The 27,314-nt window shown below is 45.6% G+C and overlaps 4 protein-coding genes across 7 annotated transcripts in view; 3 read left to right on the top strand and 1 right to left on the bottom strand.

The window, feature by feature from the left end:
- The window catches only part of Ikbkg (inhibitor of nuclear factor kappa B kinase regulatory subunit gamma), a 56,422-nt gene extending 53,640 nt beyond the window's left edge, over positions 1-2,782 (bottom strand). Inside the window, exon 1 of the mRNA XM_029534058.1 lies at positions 2,709-2,782. The gene's annotated coding sequence lies outside the window, so the exon portion shown is untranslated. The remainder of the gene's footprint in view (positions 1-2,708) is intronic.
- A 61-nt stretch (positions 2,783-2,843) lies between these two features.
- Positions 2,844-11,611, top strand: Fam3a (family with sequence similarity 3 member A). Its single transcript, XM_029534492.1, has 9 exons — positions 2,844-3,446; positions 5,053-5,166; positions 5,663-5,686; positions 8,389-8,512; positions 8,649-8,707; positions 9,058-9,108; positions 9,424-9,508; positions 9,592-9,718; positions 10,905-11,611. Exons 1-9 carry the CDS (start codon positions 3,434-3,436, stop codon positions 10,998-11,000), a joined length of 693 nt encoding a protein of 230 aa, XP_029390352.1. The 5' UTR covers positions 2,844-3,433; the 3' UTR covers positions 11,001-11,611.
- Positions 11,612-16,502: 4,891 nt separating this feature from the next.
- Positions 16,503-20,679, top strand: Slc10a3 (solute carrier family 10 member 3). 4 transcript variants are annotated; one of them, XM_029534385.1, is made up of 3 exons: positions 16,554-16,664; positions 17,154-17,222; positions 18,661-20,679. In XM_029534385.1, exon 3 carries the CDS (start codon positions 18,799-18,801, stop codon positions 20,215-20,217), a length of 1,419 nt encoding a protein of 472 aa, XP_029390245.1. In that variant the 5' UTR covers positions 16,554-16,664; positions 17,154-17,222; positions 18,661-18,798; the 3' UTR covers positions 20,218-20,679. The 4 variants fall into 4 exon arrangements, with proteins under 4 accessions (XP_021043815.1, XP_029390245.1, XP_029390247.1 ...); XM_029534387.1 differs by having other exon boundaries at positions 16,573-16,646; XM_021188156.1 differs by lacking the exon at positions 17,154-17,222 and having other exon boundaries at positions 16,503-16,664; positions 18,661-20,432.
- Positions 20,680-20,988: 309 nt separating this feature from the next.
- Positions 20,989-23,960, top strand: Ubl4a (ubiquitin like 4A). The gene is made up of 4 exons (XM_021188158.2): positions 20,989-21,258; positions 21,416-21,521; positions 21,766-21,974; positions 22,090-23,960. Exons 1-4 carry the CDS (start codon positions 21,064-21,066, stop codon positions 22,198-22,200), a joined length of 621 nt encoding a protein of 206 aa, XP_021043817.2. The 5' UTR covers positions 20,989-21,063; the 3' UTR covers positions 22,201-23,960.
- The last annotated feature ends 3,354 nt before the right edge of the window (positions 23,961-27,314 follow it).

Raw genomic sequence — 27,314 nt, 5'->3', positions numbered from 1 at the left:
AGGACAGCCAGGGCTACACAGAGAAATCCTGTCTCGAAAAAAAAAGAGGCCCTGTCTCAAACTTGGTAGAAGGTTAGGATAAACACCTGGGATTTTCCTTTCCATACATGTGACCCAGTACACATACCTACACTGAACATATAAGAACATAGACACAGATCTACATGTACACATATGACACATACACACGAGAGGGGAAAAATTAGGACATTATAGATAAATCTAAAAGTCTTGATGGGCATGTTGTCATGGATTTAATTTCAAGATTTGGCATGTAGAAGCAGGAGGATTAGCAGTTATATGTATATGTAATATATATGTATATGTAAATTATATATATGTAAACATATATATGTAAACATCTATACATACAGGAATAGATACTGGTAATGGCTACACAACACTGAATATAATTTATACCATTTAATTGTATTTTTTCCAAGACAGGGTTTTTCTATGTAGCCCTGGCTGTCCTGGAACTCACTCGGTAGATCAGGCTGGCCTCGGACTCAGAAATCCACTTGCCTCTGCCTCCCAAGTGCTGGGATTAAAGGCATGCACCACCACCGCCCAGCTTTAATTGTCCATTTTAAATGATAAAGGGCTGAGGTTTTGTGTCAGCTGTAAGGCAAATGTATGTCAAAAGCCATAAATTTAATTTTCAGAACAAACACACACACACACACACAAAGTCCTGGAGAAAACAGACTAAAAGTTTGGCCCATGAGTCATAAAAGACCTGGTTCTCCACCTATAATCCCAGGACTGAGTAGGTATAAGCAAGAGGTCCAAGGCCATCCTTAGAAACATAGTGAGTTAAAGGATATACGAGATTCCATCTCAAAAAATATGTAGCAGGACTGGGTGTGTTAGCATATGCCTTTAATTCCATCATTCAGAAGGCAGATATCTGTACTTTTGAGGCCAGCATGGTCTATAGAGAGAGTTCCAGCACAGCCATGGCTACATAGTAAGACCTTGTGTAAACAAAATAAAACAGTGACACAAAAGAAAATAAAGACCGGGCTGGAGAGATGACTAAGTGGTTAAGAGAACCGACTGCTCTTCCAGAGGTCCTGAGTTCAATTCCCAGCAACCACATGGTGGCTCACAACCATCTGTAATAGGATCAGATGCCCTCTTCTGGAGTGTCTGAAGACAGTGACAGTGTACTCACATACATAAAATAAATAAATCTTTAAAAAAGAAAAGAAAAGACCTGGAACTGATTCCCAGGCTTCTGATGCCCATCATTCTTGGAGTGAACCTGGAGAATGGGAGTTTCCCCTGGGCCTTCAAGGAGACTTTTCAAACTCCTTTGGCTGCTCTAAGCAAGTTACAAACATCGTTTTCTAAATACCACTAATCTGGCAGATAACTGGATGACCTATCAGTTTGAGGACATTTAGTAGCTGGCAGCTTCTACAGAGCCCTACTGAGGAGGATATTGTGCCCAAGGTTTGATGCCAGAAGTACACAAGGCCACCAAACTCAGTGACAAAACACAAACACAAACCCCTGACTACAGCAGAAGGCTACTAAAACAGATGCCCTTGACCACATGCATTGGAGAGTGCCTATGAGGAACTACTCAGTCAGTCAGTATGGAAACTACTGTATTCTTTTTTTAAATATTCATTTTGTTGTTGTTGTTACTATTTTATCTTTACTTAATGTTTTATTTTAAAAATTAATTATTATTTGTGTGTGTGTGGAGGAGGAGGAGGAGGAGGAGGAGGAGGAAGAGGAGGAAGAGGTCAGAGAGGTGCCAGATCCCCTGAGGCGGTTGTGAGCTGCCTTGTGTGAGTGTAAGGAATCCAGCCCGGGCATCCTGCAAGAACTGAAATTTTATTTTATGTATATAAGTGGTTTTCTTACATGTACATACGTGTATCACATGCATGCCTGACACCTGAGATGGTCAGAATAAGACATCAGATTCCCTGAGACAGGTTTCATGCAGCTAAGGCTGACCTCAAAGTTGATAAGTGGCTGAGGATGCTTTGAACTCTTTATCCTCCTCTCCTGTCTCCACTTACCAAGTGCTGAGATTACAAGTGTAACCAAATTGAAAATGCTATAATCTAACCAAAAGAGTGCTTCTGTAAACTTTTTCTGTATTTTGGAGCATTATGGAAGTGGGGTGGAGTTCCTGTAAGTAAGACCATTGGGTCAAAGGGCAGGAATGCAGCTGCCTGAGACACAGATAGATCCAGCTTAAAAGGTCTGACCCAGCTGCCCTGGCACTGTAGGCGGTCAGGGGAAAAGGCTTAAACATGAGGGTCAAGAGCAATGTTCCAAACATCCCCTCGCTGATTGATACATAAAGCAGAACGCTCTCAGGAAAGAACACTAAGCAGAAAGAAAGCAACCAAAGGCTAGGGTTTACCTCCACATGTGCTTCTGAACCTTCCATGCTCTTAAAGAACACACGTCAACTTTAAGTCATTATCTATGTCCCCACATCCATCCTCTTATGAGCCATGAAAGCTCTGATATCAAGACACAATCGGAGCTTCAGCTCATCAAATATAGAAATAGATCTCTGACCTAAGAGGACGTGTGGAGGAAGTGGGAATGGGGTTCTGGTGGTTTACGCCAGTAATTCCAACATTTGAGAGCCTGAAGCAGGTGAATCGCTCCAAATTTGAGAACAGCCTGGGTTACATAGAGTTCTAAGCAAACATGAACTATAAAGTGTATAGTACCTCAAAGTCTAGGAGATTTCATCTTGAAGCAGTGACATTGTAGGAAGCTAGGCGGCTCAGCGGCTCAGCTTAGCACAAAAGGAGTGCACAGCCACGCTAGGTACCTCCCACCCAGCCTTTGAAGGAGAGGGAAGAGGCCGGTCTGGAGGTGGAGCCTCCGTGAGGACCTGCGGACCCACAGCGCAGCCTATGGGCCTATGGCGGAGTGACGTCTGTGGGCCGTGGCCTTCCGCGGGCCGCCATTGTCGTGCCTGATAAGCTTTTCTACGTGACTCACTTGCTTCACGTAGCCGGCGGAGCGAGACAACTGGGTAACTCCCTGATCCGGTCTGCATCTCCCTACACCCAGGCAACATCCTTGGCCCGCCCATTCCCTGCCACCAGCCTCGGGAGGATCGGCCTGAACCCTGGGCCTAGCACGGGAGGGATCCAGGTCGAGAAGAACCATTGCTACGTTCCAGTCCTGGAGTCTTCTGTTAGCCAGACTGTGAGGCGCAACGGATTCCTAAGGCTCTCCTGGCCAGGCAGGACTTCTCCCAGCACTCACGAGGAACCGAGCCTGGACTGGTGTTTGGAGGAACAAGTCATAGCACCGATCGCTCCCAGCACAGACTTGCCCCTGCCCCCACCCCCAAACCTACTCTCTCCTGTTTCATTACTCCCAGAACCCACAGTTCCCAAACAGTGCACCTGCCGGAGGTCCCAACCCAGCTGGAGAAGTGGACATGAGGTTGGCAGGTGGGTGGCTTCCACAGCGAACTGAAGAGAGGCCAGGTGTCCTGTGTTAGGAGGGGCCTGGGTGGTCACTGGTTTGTTTATTAATGGATGACTGTGCACAAGCACTCATTTTATGAGCAAATTCACCTCTGAGGACTTCAGCTTCCCAAACTATAAGTTAAGGATTGATTTTATATCGAGAGATAGATATAGATATATGTTGATAATATATATAATCAATATATATGTTAAGGATTTTGTGTATATATATATATATATATATATATATATATATATATATATATATATATATATATATATTCCAGAGATTGGCTGGATGGAGAGGAGTGGATAGTAGAGATAGAGAAATAGAGAAATAAGGCCTTAGAAGAGAACTGACTTAGGTGCCTTTGAGGTTGTGTATGATCTAAGTGGCAGCTCTGCTGTCAGCTGGACTACAAACAGTGCCTTGGAGGGACTGTTTGGGGTGAGAGTAGAATTTGAGAACTGGTAAAGTAGCAGCTTTGTGGATAAGTCCAAATTGGACATTAAGGAACTGGCTGGGAGGATATGGGTTCAAAACAGACCTGGGCTGGGGGTGTAAGGTGTCATTGCTGCATGGTGAAATCTCCCATACAGTATGAAGATGGGAGAAGGCAGCCTGGAAAAGAACACCTTTTATGGAGAGTGTAATGGAACACAATCTAACCAACAAAGGGAGTCCCAGAGAATGGGATCGGGAGACAGTAGTGTCCTATAATCTAGTAGTGAAATGTCAAGAAAGAGCAGACAGACAATCAGAAATGTGACATCATGAAAGTCATAGGTGGTCTGGTTTGGAAGGTTATTTAGTTGGTGTTGTGGGAGCATTGACTAGATTGGAAGAATTTTGGGAGAGAGTTGGGGAGTGAGGTAATAGAAATCACAATGTAGATGACTTTTATGTGTATGCTGGAGGATGAAAGTCAGGGTCTTATGCATGCTGAGCAAATGCTCTACCACAGAGCTATATCCCAAGCCAAAATATAAGTTTTTAAAGAGTTTGGTGGAGAAGAGGAAGATGAAGAGTCAGGGAATGATATTTTTCTTTCAGAAGCTCTGTTTCATCTTTATCTTACTAAGTTGGGACCTGTTAATAATATAAGAGAAAGTGAGATAGAAAGGAGTCTTAGCACAATGTATCCGAGACAGGAGAGATCTTGATGGATCCTGAAGTAGGTAGAAGGACTGGTCTTTACAAGGATTATAGAGCTTCCAACAGAACAAGAGGAAAGGCAAAGCAGATGGGTGAACTGTAAATATACTGATAGTTTCAGAGGCAAGATGCTGAGGTTGGTGCTATGGAACCTTCCCAGTGCATGAGTTCTAAAAGGCACCTCCAAACCTGCTGGAGAGACCCAAACAGAGCAGTGTCAAGGTTTGAACTCACTTTCTTCCCTCTACTAGGAGGAAGTTCAAGTCTCTCTTTTGGGTCTGGTAGATAGCGATTGGTTCCCCCACCTTCCAGTCGTACCATCACTTGTTCCCAAGTAGAAGGGGAGATCTGGTCATGTGAGGTAGTGGGTTATTGCAGGTTTTATTCACTGATGTCTAAGATAGTCCTGCTCTGTGTCTGTCCTGCCTGTAGGCCCCCTGCGCATCGTGGCCCTAATCATCATTATGGGTCTCACCTGGATCCTAGTCACCATCCTCCTAGGTGGTCCTGGTGTTGGCCTTCCTCGAATTCAGCAGTTCTTCACCAGTGAGTGTGGGAACCCTCTTGATTCACTATAGAGGTGTCCAATATGGGTTATGGTGGTTGGGTTTCCCATTACCTTCATGGCAGGCTTCCTTTTGCTGCCCTAGGTCTATCTTCTAACACAAATGCATCCTTGTTCCCACCAACCATCCTAGAGAACAACACCCTAATTGCAATCAATAGAATGGAAGTTGATAGAGTAAGAGTAAGGAGTGGAAAGGCCTCCATTGATTATTAATGATCTTCAACTTTCAGTTGAGCTCTAAGACGCACAAGGGATTTTGCACCTTGTCACTAGTGCCAAGTCACCTAAGCACTATTTACAATTCCAATTCATCCTTTTCCTAAAGCAGGCAGTTTTACATCAGGGCATCATTGAAACTTGAGCAGGGAAAATGCCAAGTATAGCCTGACTTGGCCTTGAGTCCCTGAGCCTGGTTGTTCTGCTGGAGGCTCTTGGAGGCCTCCATGCTAACAGAAAAAAACTCTCTACCTACAGGCCCAGAGAACTCAGTGACTGCAGGTAAGCCTCTTGTCCCTTCCCTATTCCCCCCTGTACCTGTACTTCATACTGCCTTTTGTGACACCTCTGCCTGCTGTCAGCCAGCCCTACTAGGATTTCCATTCTCCATCTGACCTCTCCCAACTATCATAGGCTTCTAGGCTGTGAACCTAGTAAATGAGTTAGCCACCATCAGAAGATGAAAGGGGCAGGCATAGGAAAAAACATTCCCATTCCAAACAAGAGACATTGAAATGAAGCAGGGGCTCATGGTCCTAAGCAAGTCCCAATCACAGCAGGGCAAGTTCTAGATGTCAAGGCCTAAGAAGAAATCTCTATATCGTTCTCTAGGCCCACTGATGTGACCGCATCCTCTCTCTTTGGCCTCTTCATCCCTAGCTCTGTATTCAAAATCAACCTACCTTCCTTCCTTCCTTCCTTTCTTCCTTCTTTTCTCCCTCCTTTCTCTCTTCCCTCACTTCCTTCTTTCTTTCCTTCCTTTTGTCTTTCATTTCTTTGTTTCTTCCATCCTTGTATTCTCACCTCAGTTCTTCTCATAGGCCGACAATGTTTCTGTTGGTATAAATCTCTAGCAAATTTTGCTGGCCTCTCATGCAGTTCATGAAGGCCCAGGTTATAAGACAAGACAATCCTCTACAGATCCATTCTATACAATCCTATCTCAAGTCCAGGCTTCTGAGAGGTAGGAGCACACACACAATCATGTGCTTCCTTTCCTTAGCAAGTTCTTAGCCAGCCATCATCTTTGTATTCTCTCTAAAGGATGCTTTTTAAAAAGTTTTATAGTGCTGGGAATTAAACCGAGGACCTTACACATACCGAACAAATACTCTACAGAGCTATTTTCTAGCCCATAAAATGTTTCGGGTTTTTTGATGGAGTTTCACTCTATGATACAAACTGACCTTGAACTTACTATGTAGCTCTCAAGCTCTGTATTCCTCCTGTGTTACCCTATCAAATTCTGGAATTACAGGTTTGGCATGCATTCTCAATTTTTGCAATATAATTAGGCTAAAATTTTCTTTCTTTCCCTTCCCTTTATGACAGGGCGTAATGAATGCGAGGTTATCATTAAAATCACTATAAAGCCAAGGGTAACCTTAAATTCCTGATCTTCTTGCCTCCATCTCCCAAGTGCTAGGATTACAAGCATATGTCTGACTAGCCTGAGATTTTTCTATATATTTATGTTCTATTTCCTTCATGATTAATATTTTTCCCCAACTGTTCTCTATTCTCATTTTACCATAAGCAGCAGCAAGGAAAAACCAGACCATACCTTTAACACTGCTTGACAATTTCCTTTGCTAAATATTTTACAAGCTTTCTCTCCTACAAAACACCAGAACAATTGACACTTTATAACAAGGATGAGCTGTCCTCTCACACCCAATAATGGCTTCTTTGACTTCCTTCTAAGGTCTCACCAAAAGATCTATAATATTCATCTTCCTAACAACACTTTGTTTAGGGATGTAAGTGAAAAATTCAACAGAATCTTTATTGCTCTTTCTTTCTGAGCTTGCACCAGAATTGTGTTTACTATCCATATTGCTAAATTTGTTTTAATATAGAGATTACTATACAGGCCAGGATAGCCTTGAAATCATGATCCTTCTGCATCATCCTTCAAAGTTCTGGAATTATAGATATGCAGTACCGTACCTGGCTTCACTCTGTATTCCTACCAACAGGGTTTTGGGTTTTCTTTGTTTTTGTTTTAAGCAGTGCAGGCTCTTTCTACTGTACACCTCAAAACTCTATAGCTTTTGTCCACTCTACCCAGTTCTGAATCCATTTTCACATCCTTAGGTATTTGTGGTTATTTGTTTATATAAACGCCCAGTTCGTGGCACCAAAACCTATATTAGCTTCCTGAAGCTACACTAAGAAAAGCAGAATAAAGTAGGTGCCTTAAACAACCAAAATTTACTTTCTCACAATGTTTGGAACTGAGAGTATGAATGGAAGTGTCAGCAGGGCTGTGTTCACTCTGAAAGCTCCAGGTAAGGGTTTTCCATGCCTCTGCAGATTCTAGAAGTCTTCTATGTGCCTTATCTTGTAACTGCACCACTCTGCCTTTTGCCTGTACTGTCTCACAACATCTCCTGTACACTTTTGTCTCATAAGGACACCAGTCACACTAAGTTAAGGGCTCAACATGCTCCAGTATGACTTCATCATAACTTATCTATCTGTAAAGACCCTGTTTCCCAGCCACATTCTGAGGAACTAAGAGTTCCAACTCCAGTATAGTTTATAGGATCATAATTCAAGCCATTACAGAGGTCATCTCCACCCTTACTCTGAAGAAATACAGAGGCTAGTAGAGCCCTGTGCTCTGCCCATCCACCTTAGCTCATCCACTTTGGTCTGTGTGCTTCATTCATGTAGCTCTCATCCTGAATTTCTGGACCCTGTGCTTTGTTCTAGTTGTACAAGGGTTCTAATCCAGCTGTCAACCTCCTTTCCCTTTTCCTACCAGTAGCAGAAAAATCTAATTCTTGAAGTCCCTAGCTCCTTGCCAACACACCACTTGGAAGCATCCCCATCTTTGGTCTGAGCCCCACCCACCTGCTCCCCCATTTCCACGATCTGTAGCTATTCCTTCAGCCCTGTGGCTGGTCCTGACCTTTACCCTCAGATCTCAGGTGACACCAGGGCCAGGCTTATGGGTCACATCTGCTATCATTACTCAGAACCAAGGGCCAGGAAGTACAAATGCGGCCTGCCCCAGCCTTGTCCTGAAGAGCACCTGACCTTTCGAATAGTCAGCGGGGCTGCCAATGTCATCGGGCCCAAGATCTGCCTCGAGGACAAGATGTGAGCATATGGGCTGGGAAATGGGAGGGGAACCTGAGGCCAGGTGTATAAAGGCCAAGGGCTGATGGTTATGTGAGGAAGAGCAAAGATGATATGCCCACAAGAGATCCTTTTCCCTCTCCCACCCTCCCCCCAGGCTCATGAGCAGTGTCAAGGACAATGTGGGCCGTGGCCTGAACATCGCCTTGGTGAATGGTGAGTCCACCATGTGGAGTCAGAATTAAGATTATAGAAGCAGATACCATGGAATGGCCTGTCCCCTCCATTTCATTACTCCCTATGCAGGTGCAGGTGGCTTCTGGGCACTCCCCAGGAGGCTTGGGAAGAATTCTATACCAGCTAAAAGTAGTGACAATAATGGTAGAAGCTTAGGACCTCAGATGCCAGTGGCTCTATGGGATGTAGCTCTGTGAATGAGAGGATGACAGGACATGTTTGAGGCTTCTAGAAAGGGCTGCCACCCACCATATTTGAGCCTGGGCTGGGGGCTCAAGTAGTAAAATAGTATGTCCCAGCTTGCTCAGCAGATCTTTCTCTTGATACAGGGGTCAGTGGTGAACTCCTAGAAGCCAGAGCCTTTGACATGTGGGCTGGAGGTAAGTGGCCACCACAGCAACCTACTGTATATTTTCTCTCTGAAATCCTGCCCTCTGTCTTTGCACTTAGCTGTTCAAGTATTGCCTTGGGTTTACAAAATACAGGGGATGGGGAAATCTGTCTGGATTCTGTTTTGTGACTGGATGACCCTAGCTTCTTTACCAGTTTGTCTGTGTTCATACTGATGGTCTTTGATGTGGAAATCCCTGGCCCAGTCCCTACTTTGTTTTCCTCATTAAAGAATATTGTTTGGTGGGGGAAGGGCTGCTTGGTGGAATCTGAAGCTCCATATTCTGTGGGCCCATCTCCACCAGATGTCAATGATCTCTTGAAGTTCATCCGGCCACTGCATGAAGGTACCTTGGTGTTTGTGGCATCCTATGATGATCCAGCTACAAAGTAAGTGACTGCCAAGTCCAGCTTCAATCTTGTTCCAGTACAGTAATACTCTCCAGTTCACATTCCTTTCTACTGTGTGACAGGATGAATGAAGAGACCAGGAAGCTTTTTTCTGAGCTGGGCAGCAGGAATGCCAAGGATCTAGCCTTCCGTGACAGCTGGGTGTTTGTGGGAGCCAAAGGTGTGCAGAACAAGAGCCCCTTTGAGCAGGTACAGCAGAGAACCTGGCACCTCTGCCTCCTGTCCCTGGCAACCTTGCCAACCCATCTCTTTACATCAAAGCTTCCCTGAATTCTACCCAGCTGGGTTCTGATCTCTGTCCCTGACCTATGCCCTAGTAAGGCCTGGCCCCTTGTTATCACCATGGAGAGAGACAGTAACTTTGATCTCTCCTGTCCTGTACATATTTCAACCTAAGGAGTCTTTAAATGTTAAATTGCACATTGGCCAGAGTATACCTAAGAAATCTTTGCAAGCACCTTCAGGATGCTCAGTCCAGGGATATAGCTCACTTATGGTGAGTGTTTGTCTAGTATACACAAGGCTCTGTGTTCAATCCTTAGCATTACATAAAACTGAGCAGAGGAGACACCTGTAATATCAACACTGTGGAAGTAAAGGCAAGAGGATCAAATTGTCCTTGGACACATACCAAATTTGAGGCCAGCCTGGACTACATGAAATACTGTTTCAGATTTTAAAAAGAAAAAAAGATGCTTATTACCATCCTAGCCTTGTAGCTGGGCGTGGTGGCACACGCCTTTAATCCCAGCACTTGGGAGGCAGAGGCAGGCAGATTTCTGAGTTCGAGGCCAGCCTGGTCTACANAGTGAGTTCCAGGACAGCCAATGCTATACAGAGAAACCGTATCTCGAAAAAACAAACAAACAAAAATAATAATAAATAAATAAAACCATCCTAGCCTTGTCATAACCCAGTTTTCCAGTTTATGCTACACACTCCTCACCTCCCCTGGGTTCCCTCTTAGGGTACATCAATCAGGGTTTATGCTAGCAGATGCTAGAGAGGAGGGCCCCTGGCATAATCCTTACCTAAGGAAGCTCTCGGCAAAAAGTCTTAGGTAGGCCTCCAAGCACTGCTTTCAACAAATAAAGATTTCTCTATTGCTTTGGCTGACAAAAACAACTCAAGCTCATGCCTCCCAAGACCCTTCACCCCAACTAGGGCAGCAGCTTCCAGCATTTCCCTGAAGCCAGGGCCATATGGACTCCCTCCTGTCCACAGTGTTCACCTTGGCCCTAGTTCACTTATAAAAGAATAGACCACCACAGCCATCCCCAATTTTCCCTGAGTGAAGGGAAGGGCAACAGACTGAAGAATACCCTGGTGTTTGGCCCCTGAGAGCCAGGTCATGACTTCCTATTAACCTCTACAGCATATGAAGAACAGTAAGCACACCAACAAGTATGAGGGCTGGCCAGAGGCCCTGGAGATGGAAGGCTGTATCCCTCGAAGGAGCATAGCGGGCTAGCACAGCAGAGCTCTGGGACCAGACTGAAGGAGGCAGCATGGCACCAGTGTCAGGTGGAGACTGCCCCATGCCCAGGCATGAGGCTCCCCCTCCCTAACACATTAGGGCTTGAAAGTGGCCTCAAGGTGATGGGGGCTGCAGGGCTGGCCCATTTCATTTTGTCAGGGAGCTTAGGTACCTGTGTGCTTGTTTTCCTAAAGCTTGTTTTCCACAGTCAGTTCCCACCCAGCCCCTTCCTCTGCCCCTCCTGTGTCATTTTCTACTTCTTGAGTGCCCCCCAGAGGCAAGGGTCTTCAATGCTTGCCCCTCTCACTGGAGCAGCTATTGGGTAGGTTGGGACATCTTCAAGAAATTCTCCCTCCCAGAGGCACTGCACTGCTATCCAACCCTGTTTTCAGTGTGATCCTTTAAGCCAAATCAGAGCTTAATTGGATGACTTCTGCAAGCCTGAATGGAGCAATCTGGCCTTTAGTGCCAGAGTAACTGGAGTCCAATCAGAGTTCCTCACAAGGTGTATGGCAGTATGCAGTCTGTCAGAGGGCTCACCTTCTAAATGACCTGTTTGTTAATAAACTAATCTCTTGCAGTGGAATAAAGTGTATTCAGATGTCCTCAGTGGAGAGTCAAGGGTGGTGTTGTCCTGTGTGTGTGGAGAAGACAGATAAGTCCCAGAGGCTCAAGCAACACTCTCGGAGCTTAAGCAGACAGCCTTTTGTCAACAGACCCAGTGGCCAGATGTGGCTCAGATAGGAGGTAGAATAGCTCCCAGCTGACATTACTCATGGATTCGATTAGAGAGATGGTTCTGTTCACAGGAACTCAAGGAAACTCACCACCTCTTACTAATCCAGTGTGAGCCTATAGGGGAAAAGATAGGAATTAAAACCAGTACAGGCACTGAAATAATTCGAGGAGTGCAGAAGCAGCCTGGTTCCAAAAGGGAAAGAATACAACTTGGAATTTCTAGATGAGAGACATCAAGGCATAGTAATTTGAGGGCCCCATAAAGCATCTCTGAGGTGGCCATGCCAGGGGTGATAAACTTAGAAGTCCTACTGTGGCAACCTGCCTTCTAAGCCTTCATCCTGGAGTACATGAGGTGCTGCATCCATAAGGGTGGGATGGCTTATTAAATAAATGTACCTGCTGCCAAACCCAGTATTGCCTCTGCTACACTTAGAATGCTCCCAATGGAGGTCAAACAAGTCTTAGCTTATTCTTTCAAGATTTTAGTTTTATACAACTTGCTTACAAAGTTCACACAACCCTAGAAAGTCTTGTCACTATTGCCATTGTACAAAAAAGTTAAAGGGCCCTGGTGTGTATAAGAGAGCTACAACAGGACTTAGAAGGAATGAGAAGAGTAGGCTCCCTGGGTTAGCAGCTTACTTCCAGGTGAAGCGGAATCTCACTAAATATGCTTACTATTAGCTAGAAGGGCAGAGACCCTAATGTGCATCCCAGATAATTATAACTGTCCAATCTTTGTCTTTGTGTGTGTGTGAGGTGGGGGTATGTGTATATGCACACACACAAGAGTAAGCCAGGGGACAGTTTTAGGTGTTGTTCTCCAGTGCTGTCCACCTTGGTAGGGTACAAATGCACAGGTGTATAGAGGCCAGAGGTCAGCTTTCGGTGGGTGTTTTCTTCAATTACTTGCCACCTTAATTTTTTAAGCAGGAATGCTTTTTCATATCTTAATTTTATTTTATGTGTTTGTGCATTTTGTCTGCACATATCTTTGTGTACTATTTTTGTTCCCAGTGCTTGTAGAGGTCAGAAGAAAGCATCTGATCACCTGGAACTGAAGTTACAGAGCAGCCAGTGCTCTGAGCCACCTCTCTAGTCCGTGTGTGTGTGTGTGTGTGTGTGTGTGTGTGTGTGTGTGTACATATATAGAGTTAATTTCTAAATACTTTCTAATATTTAAAATTTTTAAATATTTTAATTACATTTCAATTTACTTTGTATGTGCATAAGTGTATGTGTGTGTTTGTATCTGTGTATGTTGTATAGGTGCATGTCAGAAGACAACTTGAGAGAATGGGTTCTCTTCTTCCATCATATAGGCCCTGCAAGGGATCAAACTCAGGTTGTCAGGCTTGGTGGCAGGCACCTTGATCCACTGAACCATTCCATTGATTCCCACCTTGTTTTCTAAGAAACAGTCTCTCATTGGCCTGGAATTCACCAAGGAAACTAAGCTGGCTGGCCAGTGAGCCCCAGGGATCCTCCTATCTTTATCTTCCCACCACTGAAATTATAAACATGTACCATCTTGTTCTGAAGATTGAAATTGGGTATTTGTGCTCAATTTAACTATCTTTTAGGCCCAAATTTTGTCCATTTGCTTTACGAATGTTAACTGAGTGTCTCATTTTACTGCTGTGAACAGACACCATGACCGAGGTAACTCTTATATAAGGACAACATTTAATTGGGGCTGGCTTACAGGTTCAGAGGTTCAGTCCATTATCATCAAGGTAGAAACATGGCAGCATCCAGGCAGGTGTGGCAATGGAGAAGCTGAGAGAGAGTTCTATATCTTCATCTGAAGGCTTCTAAGAGAAGACTGATTCCCACATGGTTAGGAGGAGGGTTTCATTGCCCACACCCACAGTGACACACTTCCTCCAACAAGGCCATACCTCCTAATAGTGCCACTCCCTGAGCTAAGCATATTCAAAGTTTTGTTTATTTTTACTGTGTGTGTGTGTGTGTGTGTGTGTGTGTGTGTGTGTGTTGCATGCCCATGTGTGCCATGTGTCAAAGCCAGAGAGGTGTGGGGAACATGAGATCCCTTCATCTATCACTCTGCATTATTTCTTTAAGACATTTTCATATTCATATTCATTTCACTGAATCTGAAGTTTACTGTTTTGGCTAGGCTGTCTGGCCAGCAAACTCCTGGAATCCATCTGTATCCACCCACCCCAACACTGAGGTTACAAACACATGTAGCCATCTTTGGATTTTTTATAGGAGTATTGAGGATTCAAATTTAGAGCCACATTACTGTATAGAAAGTGTTCTTACCAATTGAACCATCTCCCTAGCTCCTAGTTTTTGTTTTATTTTGAGACAAGATCTCACTCTAAAACCATGCTGCGGGCTGGTGAGATGGCTCAGAGGTTAAGAGCACTGACTGCTCTTCCAAAGGTCCTGAGTTCAAATCCCAGCAACCACATGGTGGCTCACAACCATCCACAATGAGATTCAATGCCCTCTTCTGGTGTCTGAAGACAGCTACAGTGTACCTACATATAACAATAAATAAATCTTAAAAAAAAAAAAAAAAAAAAAAACATGCTGCCTGAAGCTCACTAATTTAGGAACTGACCTCAAACTGATCCTCCTTGTCTCAGCTCTCCCCCCTTTCTAGGATTACAAGTATGATTATAATTCCTAGCTGTAAATGTGTATAATCATTCACACATCAAATCCCTTAGAGCACTAGTTCTCAACCTTCCTAGTGCTACAACCTTTTTGTTTTGGTTTAGTTTTTGGGTTTTTTTTTTTTTTTTTTTTGAGACAGGGTTTCTTTGTGTATCCCTGGCTGTCCTAGAATTCACACTGTAGACCAGGCTGGATTCGAACTCAGAGATACACCTACCTCTGCCTCCTGAGTGCTAGGATTAAAAATGTGTGCCACCACCGCTGTGGCATATCCTGTAATCTCTTAATACAGTTCTTCATGTTGTGGTGATCCCAACCATAAAATTATTTTCATTGCTACTTCATAACTGTAAGTTTGCATTAAGAATCATAATGTAAATATTGATATGTAGATGGTCTTAAGTGACCCATGTGAAATGGTTATTCAACCCTCAAAGGCATCATGATCCACACATCGAGAACCACTGCCTTAGAGCAGGTAAACCCTTAACTTATATATGTACTTGTATGTCATTCATAGATAGACAGACAGATAGATAGATACATAGATAGATAGTCGTGTGTATACTAATTTGAATTTTATAGAACACACAATATGGGCTGGGGCGATAGAGTACTTACTGCTCTTCCAGAAGAACTGGGTTCAGTTACCAGCAACCTGGTGGCAGTTCACAACCATTTGTAACTCCAATTCCAGGAGATCCAACACCTCAGAGAGTTCCCGCCTACACATAGTACATGTAAACTCATGCAAGCAGACAACAAAAATATTTTTAAATATACTTTAAAATTGTTTTGCAATGAATTTCATGGCTGTAGCTGTAGGTCAGTTGGTGGAGTGCTTGCCTAGTATGAACAAGTACTGAATTTGATCCTCAGCACTATATAAACTGGTTTTTGTGTTGTGGTGATTCAAGCAGAAGGATTCAAAAAAAGTTCAAGGTCAGCTACATTAGAAGTTTGATGCCAGCTCTGAAATTCTGTCTCAAAAATAAATAAGAGTCTAAACATGGCTGTTCCAGCAGTAAGAGGTTCTATGGAACTGCATACAAGTGGCAGTTAGCTTATTAGTTTTATTAGAAAAATTCCTCAAGTGAGCTAGGAAAACTTTACCCAGTTTGACCATACACAAAAGAGCGTTGTACCTTTTGACAGAGAGACTGGCTTGCATAGAGTTGGAGGTTGGGTTTAGTTCTCTTCACAAGAACTTAAGAATGCACTACAACAGGATAAATTCATGGAATGAAACTTTATGTACAAGATTAATTTATGTGCCAGGCGTGGTGGCGCACCGCCTTTAATCCCAGTACTCGGGAGGTAGAGGCAGGTGGATTTCTGAGTTCGAGGCCAGCCTGGTCTACAGAGTGAGTTCCAGGACAGCCAGGACCACACAGAGAAACCTTGTCTCAAAAAAAAGAAAAAGAAAAAAAGAGAGAGAAGCAGATACGGTAATAACAGAACCACCTGCATACAAGTCACCTTTTAGAAAATGACATATGTGTATGTGTTTGTATGTGCACCACATGCATCCAGTATGGGCAGAGGCAAGAAGAGGGTATCAAATCTCCTGAACGGTAGTTACAGGTGGCTGCAAGCTGCTAAGTAGGTGATGAGGAGTCGAACCAGAGTCCTGAAAATGTAGTAAACACTCACTAAGCCATCACTTCAACCACCACATGACCTTTAATTTATTATCAGTTTAATGTCCTTTGACATCATCTTCCCATCACCCATTTTTTTTAAAGATTTATTTATTTATTATATGTAAGTACACTGTAGTTGTCTTCAGACACTCCAGAAGAGAGCGTCAGATCTTGTTACGGATGGTTATGAGCCACTATGTGGTTGCTGGGATTTGAACTCCGGACCTTCAGAAGAGCAGTCGGGTGCTCTTACCCACTGAGCCATCTCACCAGCCCCCCCCCCCCATCATCCATTTTTATCTGAGGAGGTAACACAAGAATGTACTTATTGCCCCACACGCCAATACCAGTGACTTAGGCAGTCAGGTCTCACGTGGTAGGGCCAGCTCGTCGCTTCCAGAAACGTCACATCCGCTGGGAACCCGACTCAAGCCCTCCAGGGGCGAGTGCTTCTGTGAGAGGGCGGAGTCCTAGCACGCGGGTGGAGCCTTGGTGGGGCGGAGCCTGTGGGGGCGGGACGAGGCGGCCCTGGCAGGGCGGGCCTCACTCGCCGGCGTTTGCCGGCCCAGGCTACTACTTGTGAGGAGCTCTGTGGCCGCGGAAGCAGGTGAGAGACTTCAACCAGGTAGGTGAGCATGGGAGGTGACTTCTGGCTCCGTCCGCAGTCCGTGATCACTGGCTCTGGCCAGACCCAGCGAGAGGTCTTGCGGGCGCGCGTGTGACGCGGAGGCTCTTCAGAACCCAAGACTGCCCGTGGGGGTTGTAAGCCCTTCCTAACTTCTCTAGCCACCTGACAAACCCTGGACTGTCAGGTGTGGAGGAGACCTGGTCATCACTGCTAGTTATCCTTCAGCCCCTATACTTTGCTGCTGTGGAAAAAAAAAAAAAACTTCCGGATGGTATTGCTTCTCAGCCTTGGAGTGTGTTTACTCTAACTCTTCCAGCTCCTCTATCAGCAGAGGTGTAGGATAGGGACCAAATCCCTCTTGCAGTGACTATGGTCCACTAGTCCTACTGGTAGAATGGGGTATGTATGGGTGGATGGTCCTTGGTCTTTTCTTTAACTGGCTCGCACTACTCTGATGCCTACATCTTTTCCTCTCTACTTGACTAGTTACCTTACTCTGGTTTTCCTGCCTCCCTCTTCATCAGTGAAATTAAAGGCTGGACCAGGGCCCCAAGGGTAAGTGACCCATACTCAATATTAGCATAATGTAAAACCTGCTATATCCACTGCCATCAAGTTGTCCCAATTCTAGCAGATGATAATACAAAGGTGTTGACTATCCAGTTGAGAAAGAGAAGGAGGCAGACCTCTCCTTTCGCCCCATGTTACTCTACCCTTAGAAATACTCAGATTCACTGTAAGTTTAAAACTCTGGTAGGTGGTACACACCTTTATCCCAGCACTTGGGAGGCAGAAGCAGATGGATCTGAGTTCCAGTCTGGTCTACATGGTGAATTCCAGGTCAGCTAAGACTACACAGTGAAGCCCTGTCTCAACAGCAGCAGCAACAACAACAGGACCCTGGTAAGGCTGAATGTGGTCGCCTACACCTTTAATTACAGCACATAAGAGATAGTGGCAGACACATCTTTGTAAATTTAAGGCCAGCCTAGTTTACATGTGAGTTGCAGGCCAACAGGACTACACACAAAGAACCTGTCTCAAACAAAAAGACTCTGATAGGGTAATACACGGAGAAGTCTCTAAGCAGAGACTCTCAGATGTAGCAGCAGCTATAACAGCTCAGAGAACGTTGCTCAGTGTATACCTATTGTATCCTTACTGTATTCCTACTGAAGTCCCACTGTAACTTCCCTGAGAAGCAGGGGTGTGTGTCTCACAGGACTTCCATCTCATAACTATAGGGCAAATGAAACAAAACAAAGAAGACATGTAGCCACAGCTTGTCAGTAGCAGCCTTTGGTTCAGGAAGTCACCTACTGCACATATCACTTTGTTAAAACTTTGTAGCTAGCAAATGGCACTTAGACTCCCTTATTCTATTCTTTAAAGACCTGGATCTGGCCCAAGCCAATGTTCCCATCATTACCCTTTGTTCTCATCTGGCCAGTCTCTTTGTCCCCCCCCCCCCCAGGAAGCCATTTATTTGATTTGCTTTGTTTTCGAATGAACTATCAAGTCTCCCAGGCTGCCCTGGAACTGGCTATATAACTGAAGGATAATCTTAGTCATCTGATTCTCTTAGCTCCACCTCCCAAATACCGGGATGACAGGAGTGAGCCACCATACTTACCCCCTCCAGGTAGCAATTTAGTTCATTCCCATGGTGGTATCATTCATTGCATCTTGAAATGAGTGTGGGGTGGCCTAGCGGTGACAGGGTTAGAGATTGTTCTCTTAAAACCCTCAGTATTAGAACTTCTCTATGAGGTTACCATAGTAAGAAAGTCCATGTAATTTGGCAGCCTGAGTGGGGTTTCTCCTCTTGAGGGCTGAGAAGCTTGAGGCAGCTGTGCTGAAAGAAGAGATGGCTAAATAACATTCAAGGGCCAGCATTATTTCAAAACTAGAGGTAAAGGTCTGAGAGCCCCATGCTCCTAAGTTTGCAGTTTCTCCTCTTCATTATCACTTTCTTTACCCCTTCTCTTTTCAGGAACAGTCCTGCTATCAAGGAAGAAAATATAGGACCAGGACATTCTCATGGACCCTTCTCAGGATATTCCAACAGCACAAGCAGGGGTGTCCCCCTAAGACACAAGAGGCCTGAAAACACTATCCTTTGTGAAGTGTCATGGTGGTCAGGAAAAGAGGTAGCTCCCAGCAGTTGCCTGGCCTGGGAGGACAGGGTGGTTGTACAGGTTTTGTAGGCATGCTTGGAACTGCCCTGCTATTCATCAGCCTGCCATGGGGAGCCCAAGTGATGGCCAGTGCCAACATCAGCACTGCTCTGGGCCACACAAGTGGTCACTATTTGAGTATTGGGGATGGCTCAGTGACAGAATTTGATTTCCCTGAGAAGAGTGAGGGTATCATTGTGATCTCTAGCCAATACACTGGACAGGCCAATGGGACAGGCCCCAGCCCCACACTTAAGGTTATATCCCTGGACACAGAGGTGCTGACCATTAAGAATGTGAGTGCCATAACCTGGGGCAGTGGAGGTGGCTTTGTGGTAAGCATCCACTCAGGTCTAGCTGGACTGGCCCCACTACACCTCCAGCTCATGGATTTCCATGAGGCCCCACCCCTGCTGATCGAAGAACGGAGAGATTTCTGCATCAGGGTGTCACCTGCTGAAGACCTCCCTTCTGCTCTCAACACCAACTTGGGCCACTTCTCAGAGAACCCAATACTCTACCTGCTTCTGCCTCTTATCTTTGTCAACAAGTGTTCATTTGGTTGCAAAGTGGAACTTGAAGTTTTGAAGGAGCTCCTACAGAGCCCCCAACCCATGCTGTTGGGCCTCTTGGGCCAGTTTCTGGTCATGCCTTTCTATGCTTTCCTGATGGCCAAAGTCTTCATGCTACCCAAGGCCTTAGCTCTGGGCCTCATCATTACCTGCTCATCACCTGGTGGTGGAGGAAGCTACCTCTTTAGTCTCCTTCTTGGTGGAGATGTCACCCTGGCCATCTCCATGACTTTCATCTCAACAGTAGCTGCCACTGGTTTCCTACCACTCTCATCAGCCATCTACAGCTACCTTCTAAGCATCCATGAAACACTCCACGTGCCCATCTCCAAGATACTGGGGACCCTGCTGTTTATCGCCATCCCCATAGCAGTGGGTGTGGTGATTAAATCTAAGCTCCCCAAGTTCTCTGAACTACTGCTACAGGTCATCAAGCCCTTCAGCTTTGTACTTCTCCTGGGTGGCCTGTTCCTGGCCTACCACATGGGGGTCTTCATCCTAGTGGGAGTCAGGTTACCCATTGTACTGGTGGGTTTCACAGTGCCTCTTGTTGGCCTCTTGGTGGGCTACAGCCTGGCCATCTTCCTGAAGCTGCCAGTGGCCCAGCGACGAACAGTCAGCATTGAGGTAGGGGTGCAAAACAGCCTGCTAGCCTTAGCCATGCTACAGCTGTCTCTGCGCCGCCTTCAAGCAGACTATGCCTCTCAGGCCCCTTTCATTGTTGCACTGAGTGGTACCTCCGAGATGCTGGCTTTGGTTATTGGCCAGTTCATCTACAGCATCTTGTTTCCTGCTCCCTGAGCCCTCTGGATCAAGTTTTATAACCTCCAGCCCCCATTCTCCTCTCTTCCCACAGTTCTTGTGTACCAAAGGTCTTTAGTTTTCATGCACTATGCACTTAAGACAAATCCAGGCTTATTTTTTTACTCCTTTTCGCCCCAGCTTTCAGTGCCAAAGAGGCCATGCTGAGTTAAATAGTTGGGTATTGCCCAGAAATATATTTCAATAAAAAAAAAAAGCAAGCTTGGGTCCCTTCCAGTCTGTCCCTTGGAGCCTGTGGATTGTGGTAAGAAGAGAGTGTCTGGGCAGATATGGGCCAGAACAATGAACAAGACAGTGACCCTGCACAGAGCCCACTGTCTCCTCACTCTGTGTTTTGCACATGGTAGACATGTACCTTTGAGCTGTATCCCCAGATCTACAAAGGCTTTGCTCTAACAGCCCTACCTAACAGGGCAGACCTCAGCACTATAAGGAGTGAAGAGAGCAGAGGTCTCAGTCCACTACTTCCGAGCTTCAGTCAGGATATTTTTGCAGCCAGACTAGAAAGGAAGTAGGAAGCCATTAAGCCATATCAGGTAGGACTGGACCATTTCTGTATCTGAGAGACACCACCACGTGTTTTCACTGACTTGGTCCACCAGCTGGGTGGGAATTAGCACAGGCCGGGCTTTAAGTGAAGCTGACATTCTGGTCCTTCCTTTCAAGCCACAGCTCCCAGACTAAGCAAGCCTGGCCCCACAGGTACCTCACTTCGATCCCAGTGGGCGGGGCGTCCCCACGTCCCCGCACCTTTAAGCCCAGGTGGTGGACTCTACCCAAGGCACGGCCTGGGCAGAAGCGAAGGCCGGGAGGCGGGACTGAAGAATGCGCAGGCGGGAGCCACGAGGCGGGCGCGCCCCTTTCACAGCTTCCGGCGGCAACGGGCGGTTCCGGCGCGCGCCCGGGGCGGCGCCGCGCGGCAGGGGACCGTTGGTGTTTGCGTTGGCCGTAGTAGACTGGACGGTGGACACCATGCAGCTGACCGTGAAGGCGCTCCAGGGCCGGGAATGCAGCCTACAGGTGAAGTCACCCCGCAGGCTGCTGCACTCACTCTTGCCGCTGGGGACCGAGGGCGGGTGGGGGAGGCCGGGAGAGCTGACCTCAGGAGGGGGTGCGAGGGCTTCACCGCCCAGGGAATTCGGGCTGAGCCCTTGCCTCTCCACCTCGGCCGGATCAGGTGGCGGAAGACGAGCTAGTGTCTACACTGAAGCACCTGGTCTCGGATAAGCTGAATGTCCCTGTGCGCCAGCAACGTCTGCTGTTCAAGGGCAAGGCCCTAGCAGGTAACCAGGGAAAGGAACCATCCAGGGAGCTTTACAGAAAGCTGGGGGACGGGATGTACAGGCCAGTGTAGTGGATCGGGGCACTGGCTGCCACTGGACCTCAGAAAAGTAGCTGAGCCATCACCACCCCACCACCCCCATAGCCAGATGCTGCAGTGCTTCACTCTGGCTGTCTGTGGCAGGATTGCTTCCCAGCCACCTCCACATCAGTGAGGAAGAAACCACACCAATCTCTCTTTGGCAGATGAAAAACGACTGTCAGATTACAACATTGGGCCCAATTCTAAGCTCAACCTAGTTGTTAAACCTTTGGAGAAGGTGCTACTGGAAGAAGGGTCTGCCCACAGACTGGTCGACTCCCCAGCCACCCCAATCTGGCAGCTGATCTCCAAAGTCCTGGCCCGTCACTTCAGTGTAGCAGATGCCAGCAGGGTCCTGGAACAACTACAGAGGGTGAGAAGAGTAATGCTGGACCTCCACTCTTAATGTTTCTACCCCTTCCCCTACTAATGCAGCATACACCTTCCCCACTGGCACCCCCTGAATACACCTGGTCTTTTCTCCTCAGGATTATGACAGGTCCTTGAGCCGCCTAACACTGGATGACATCGAACGTTTGGCCAGCCGCTTTCTACACCCTGAAGTGACTGAGACTATGGAAAAAGGGTTCTGCAAATAGCATTCTGGGATTGTGGGGAGAAATCCCAGGTCAGGCCACAGCTGCATGTTGCATTAAATGTGTTCTCATGTCGCAGTTTGGCTCATAGTGATAATAATAGCTGGTATGTATCCAGCTCTTGCTAGGTGCTAGGTACTCAAAAGTACATAGCCTGAGTTCTCTTCTGCCTCCCACAGCAAAGTTGAGGCTGCACTGTAGAGACACCTAGCAATGGCTTGGGACAGACAGGGTCCAAGTCTAGCCAGCCTATAGAAGTGCCTCTGTAGGAGAAAGAGTGTGCTGTTTTCAGAGATGGGTCTTAGTATTCCCATTTAGCCCACTCAGCATACACCCTCAAAAGACTCCCTCAGGAAGCCACTAGTTCCTGTCACCTGCCCTCTGGTGTGTCCCTTGGCAAATCTCCATAGGAGGCCAAGTGTTAGCTCTCCAGGGCCCCTCCGCTGCTGCAGCCAGTGTGCTCTTGAATGACAAGCAGGTTAGGGGCTGGAGGATCAGAAAGATACCCCAGCTCCATCATAGTTTGAGTCATGTTTCTATGCCACTTTGGTCCCCAACCAAAGTGAGTCTATCCCATGTTAGGCACTCCTCTGACCTGAGTAAGTTTTCCTTCATCCTTTATCAGTTCAAGGTGGCAGTCTCTGCTCTCATCACCTGCAGTTCCACCTTGTGTTCAGTAAGCAAAAGTGAAGTGATAGCCAAGCATGGGCCACTAGATGGAGTATCCTGGGCCTTTGTAACATAGCTCCTCTCTGGAGCACCCTATTTGCTTGGCTCTTTCTGGAAGTAGGTCTCACCCATGAGGGACAACAGGTGACTCAGAAAGGCAGTGTCACAACTAGAACACTCTGCCTTGGTCTCCTTATCCAGTGCTCACCCACAGTATGAAACGGATGCTTCCTCTGCCACCTGTATACAGGGGCTTTTACTTTGCACACCTTCATTGCTTAAGAAGAAACTCAGGGTACTGAGAAAGAGATAGAAATGTATGCTGAAGGCAGTGACTCCTCTTTTTATTTTACCTATGCCTGGGTGCTAAAGGTCATGTAAGTACTAGCTACTTTGAGGAGGACCCCTGGGAGCAGTCAAGCTGGAAGATAGCCACCTGCAGGACACTACTGTCCCTCCACTTTTGCCAGGAAAGCCACTCTACTATGAATGTTACTGGGGCTACACTTGCCTTTCTTGTTCAAGGGCCTCCTGCGTAAACCTTGTCAGTAAAATCTTGTGTCCTTGTACAGAAATGATAGAGGCCTGAGGGGATGTGCAGGTGATAGACCCTGATACTCCTAAGACCTGGGGTATCACATCAGGGACCTGCTTGTGAACATGTGTATAGAGTGCCAGCTCAGACAATAAGCTTACCAATGACCTTGTTCACTTTGAGTCAGGGAACATATTTGTAAAATTAACACTAAAGATGCATGTGAGACATTTCACGAAAAGAACTCTATTAATAAGCTAGACTGCTTTTGGTTTCCAGTAATTGGTTTTAAAACACAGTAAATTTACTGACTTATAAAGCTGAAAAAGCCTAGGAGTACTGGCAGTGGATGAACAATTTCACCAAACATCTGGCTTTTTTCCTACCTCCCTCCGAATTCTCCAGGATCTGCTTCATCCTTACCACCACTTCCAAGGATCAAAGCTGTCTACAGCTTCATTAAAATCTTTTATTCACTGCCAATGAGGAGTACTTTCTTTCTGTAGCATAGCTTCTGTCTCAGATGCCCCAGCAAATAAATGTTGTCTCTTACTGGTCAGAACTGAATCCTGTGTAATATTTGGGCTGGGAATATGGGAAAATATGTTGTTGATTATCCATTAGCACCTATTTGGCCAGTCTTGGGGTCTCTTTCCTGAACCCATGAGCTGTACCAGGGAGAAAAAAAATAAATGGATGTCCTGGTGATGGTGGGTGCAGATGGTAACTATCAACTACAGGAAACATTCCACCAGAAAGAACATGACTTCCTTGGAGATAGTAGAGGAGGAAGGGATGAGGACTGAGACAAGGAGCATTTTCTGAGACTTTCATTCAAAAACAAAGTTTCTAAAAGCAGAAACAAACTATAGACATGTTCCTGAGTCTCTTGAGCCAGTGCTTCTCAATTCATAGTACCAGATGCCTGTAAAATGCTTACCTTGGCCAAAGATGAGATGGCCGTGTTTTGGTGAGTTTATATAATGGGACAATTGACAGGTTTGCTAAGTAGCTACCTATAGAATAAGAAACTATTATTGATAGTTCCTCAAGAATCAGGCTATGGCTGAAACAGAAAACTCACAAATGTAGGAAGGGGTTCTGAAAGGGGTTCAATGTCATCTAGTTGCCTTGGGAGGCTAAGATGGCTGTGTATGTGGAAGGTCAGAGACAGAGGAGATGAGATTGGATGTGGAGATAAGTGAGAAGCCCACAAAATATGCATTGTGGCCCCTATAATAGCCCAGAGAAGCAAGAAGACAGCTCCTTTTGATAGCTATTGGATTCTTATGAATCTTTTCTATGCAGGGCACTTATTTCATCCTTATATGACTGCCAAATGTGGGAAGTGGATGATCTACAACCCAGGCCTAGCTTTATCCCTGAGCTCATGTAACCATACTGCTATGCCCAGGAATTATCTGTAAACAGGGAGCCATAGATACTGGAAGGATGATTGAGGTGACTGCCCAGAGAAAGGGGCTTACAAAGAATAGTGAGGTCTCAACCTCAAGGGGTCAGCTTTACCAACCACAGAGGAATTTAAAGAGGAGCCAAAGGCAAAAGCATAGGCAGGAGATGGCACCAGTACAACTCAAGGACAGGCATCTACAAGGAAGAGCCCATCAGTGCCACCACTACAGGGACAAGGTGGAGGTTGTTCCCACTGTATGGTAGGCCAAGAAGTCCTCAGAAACCTTGTTCTACAAGATACATGTACAACTGAACGGCAACAAATAAGTGGTGTTAAGACTTGGGGAGCTCTGTCAGAGCAAGGTGGCAGATTAGAGGAAGGAAGACAAGAGGCAACAAATACTACCAGGATGAGAAATAAGGGGACCATGAGAGGAGGCTAGTGAAAATAGAGTGACCACAGGATGCAGATGCTGCATTTGCCTTGAATTTGGTATGGCTCCCTATACACCAGCAGGCTCTAAACTCTAAGGGCCCTAATCAAGGATAGATCATTAGGGATAGGAATATTTGCCATAGATGCTGTGTCCTGTTAAGCCACATGTACAACCCAAGAAGTGATATCTACTTACTGCCCCCTGATAAATACAAGTTCCTGAGAGCCACTGTCCGACTCTCAGATTGGGGCCCTGCACTTAGGTATGTGATGTGAACACAATCACACTAGGAGATAGCATGAATGAAGGACCCAGCTCAAGTGGCCTCCCAAAGACAGAAGTATAGGAGTTGGGACAGACTCACGAGCTCAGCATTTATAGTGAAGCTCATTGAATTGGATATTCACAGGGAACAAATTAATTAGAGAAGTTTCTGTTTGTTTGTTTTGAGACAGGGTTTTTCTGCGTAGCCTTGGCTGTCCTGGAACTCACTCTGTAGACCAGACTAGCCTTGAATTCACAGAGATAAGGGATCTGCTACCTCTGCTTCCCAAAGTGTTGAGATTTAAGGCCTGTTCCACCAGTTCTGGATGAACTTGTGATTTCTTTCATGTCTAATGGCCTCCTCCCTATTATAACATCCTTTATTCTAGCACTACAACATACTGTAGGCCCACCTTGTATATTTTCTTGCCCATGACTAAGGATCAGCCTTTTACTGGAGAATAGTATTTGTTTGTCCGATTGTTGAATGGCATTTAGAAACCAAGATCTATGAATATATTACTGTGAATGAAGTATCTCACTGCTTCCAGACCCCTTTAGCAGATAAACCTTAGAAATATATATACTCATATATTTTAAGAAATCACAAGTTCATGCTGACACCTTCCCTCATACCACAGTGAGAATTTTAGTTTCTGACAACATTGATATATTTACTCATTTTCTTTACCAGATAAAGAAAATGTTATCTTAACATAGACCCAAAATAGCTTCACACTCACCTCATCTACATTATCCACATTAAATATGCTAAAAGGAAAGCCAATTATTTTTGTCCTTAGGATATATCCCACAAGGGAATATGGTAACAGTGTTGTACTTAAAGGGCACTGAATTGGCTGGGTGTGGCGGTGCACACCTGCTAGCTACTCAAGTGACTAAGGTAAAAGGGTTACCTCAGCTCAGGGCATAAAGACCAACTTGACCATCAGTGAGACCCTTTACAAAAATTAATTTTAAAAAAAGTGGAGGGCTGAAGAGATGGCTCAGCGGTTAAGAGCACTGACTGCTCTTCCGAAGGTCCTGAGTTCAAATCCCAGCAACCACATGGTGGCTCACAACCATCCGTCATGAGATCTGATGCCCTCTTCTGGGGTGTCTGAAGACAGCTACAGTGTACTTACATATAACAAATAAATAAATGGGTTTTTTAAAAAAAAAAAAAAGGTGGAAAAAAGACAGGTGGCTCAGCAGGTAAAAGCACTTGCTGCAGACACCTGGAGAGTAGCCATCTCAAACCCATATAGTAAAGCATTTTAAGTAGTATCTGGTTTAGCTCTCCTGAAATTTTTATCCCAGGGTTATGTATACCAGCATGTGTGTTCAATTCCCTTTCTGGTGGTTTTTGTTTTGGTTTGGGTTTTTTTTTGTTTGCTTGTTTGTTTTTGTTTTGTTTTGGGGTTTTTTTTTTGTCTTTTTCTTTCTTATTTCATGAGACAGGAAGGCTACCAATCATTCTTTAGGTAGCCTGGGCTGGCCTCAAATTTATAGCAATCCTCCTGCTTCAGCTTCTCAAGTACTTGGATTATAGGTTTACTACATGTCCAGATTTGCTTTGGGGTTGTTTGCTTATTTGGGTACTTTTGGTGGTAATAGGAATTGACCCCAGGACTTTCACCTTTAGGAAACAATTCAAATAGTGAATATACCCTTAGCTTTTCTCCCAATTTAAAATTAATCTTAAAATTCAGGTGGGGTGGAGCACACTTTTGATCCTACCACTTGGGAGGCAGAGGCAGAGGCAGGGGCAGGGGCAGGGGCAGGGGCAGGGGCAGGGG

Source organism: Mus pahari, chromosome X (genome assembly GCF_900095145.1).
Source record: "Mus pahari chromosome X, PAHARI_EIJ_v1.1, whole genome shotgun sequence".
NCBI lineage: Eukaryota > Metazoa > Chordata > Mammalia > Rodentia > Muridae > Mus > Mus pahari.
This window is presented reverse-complemented; position numbering and strand designations above follow the sequence as displayed.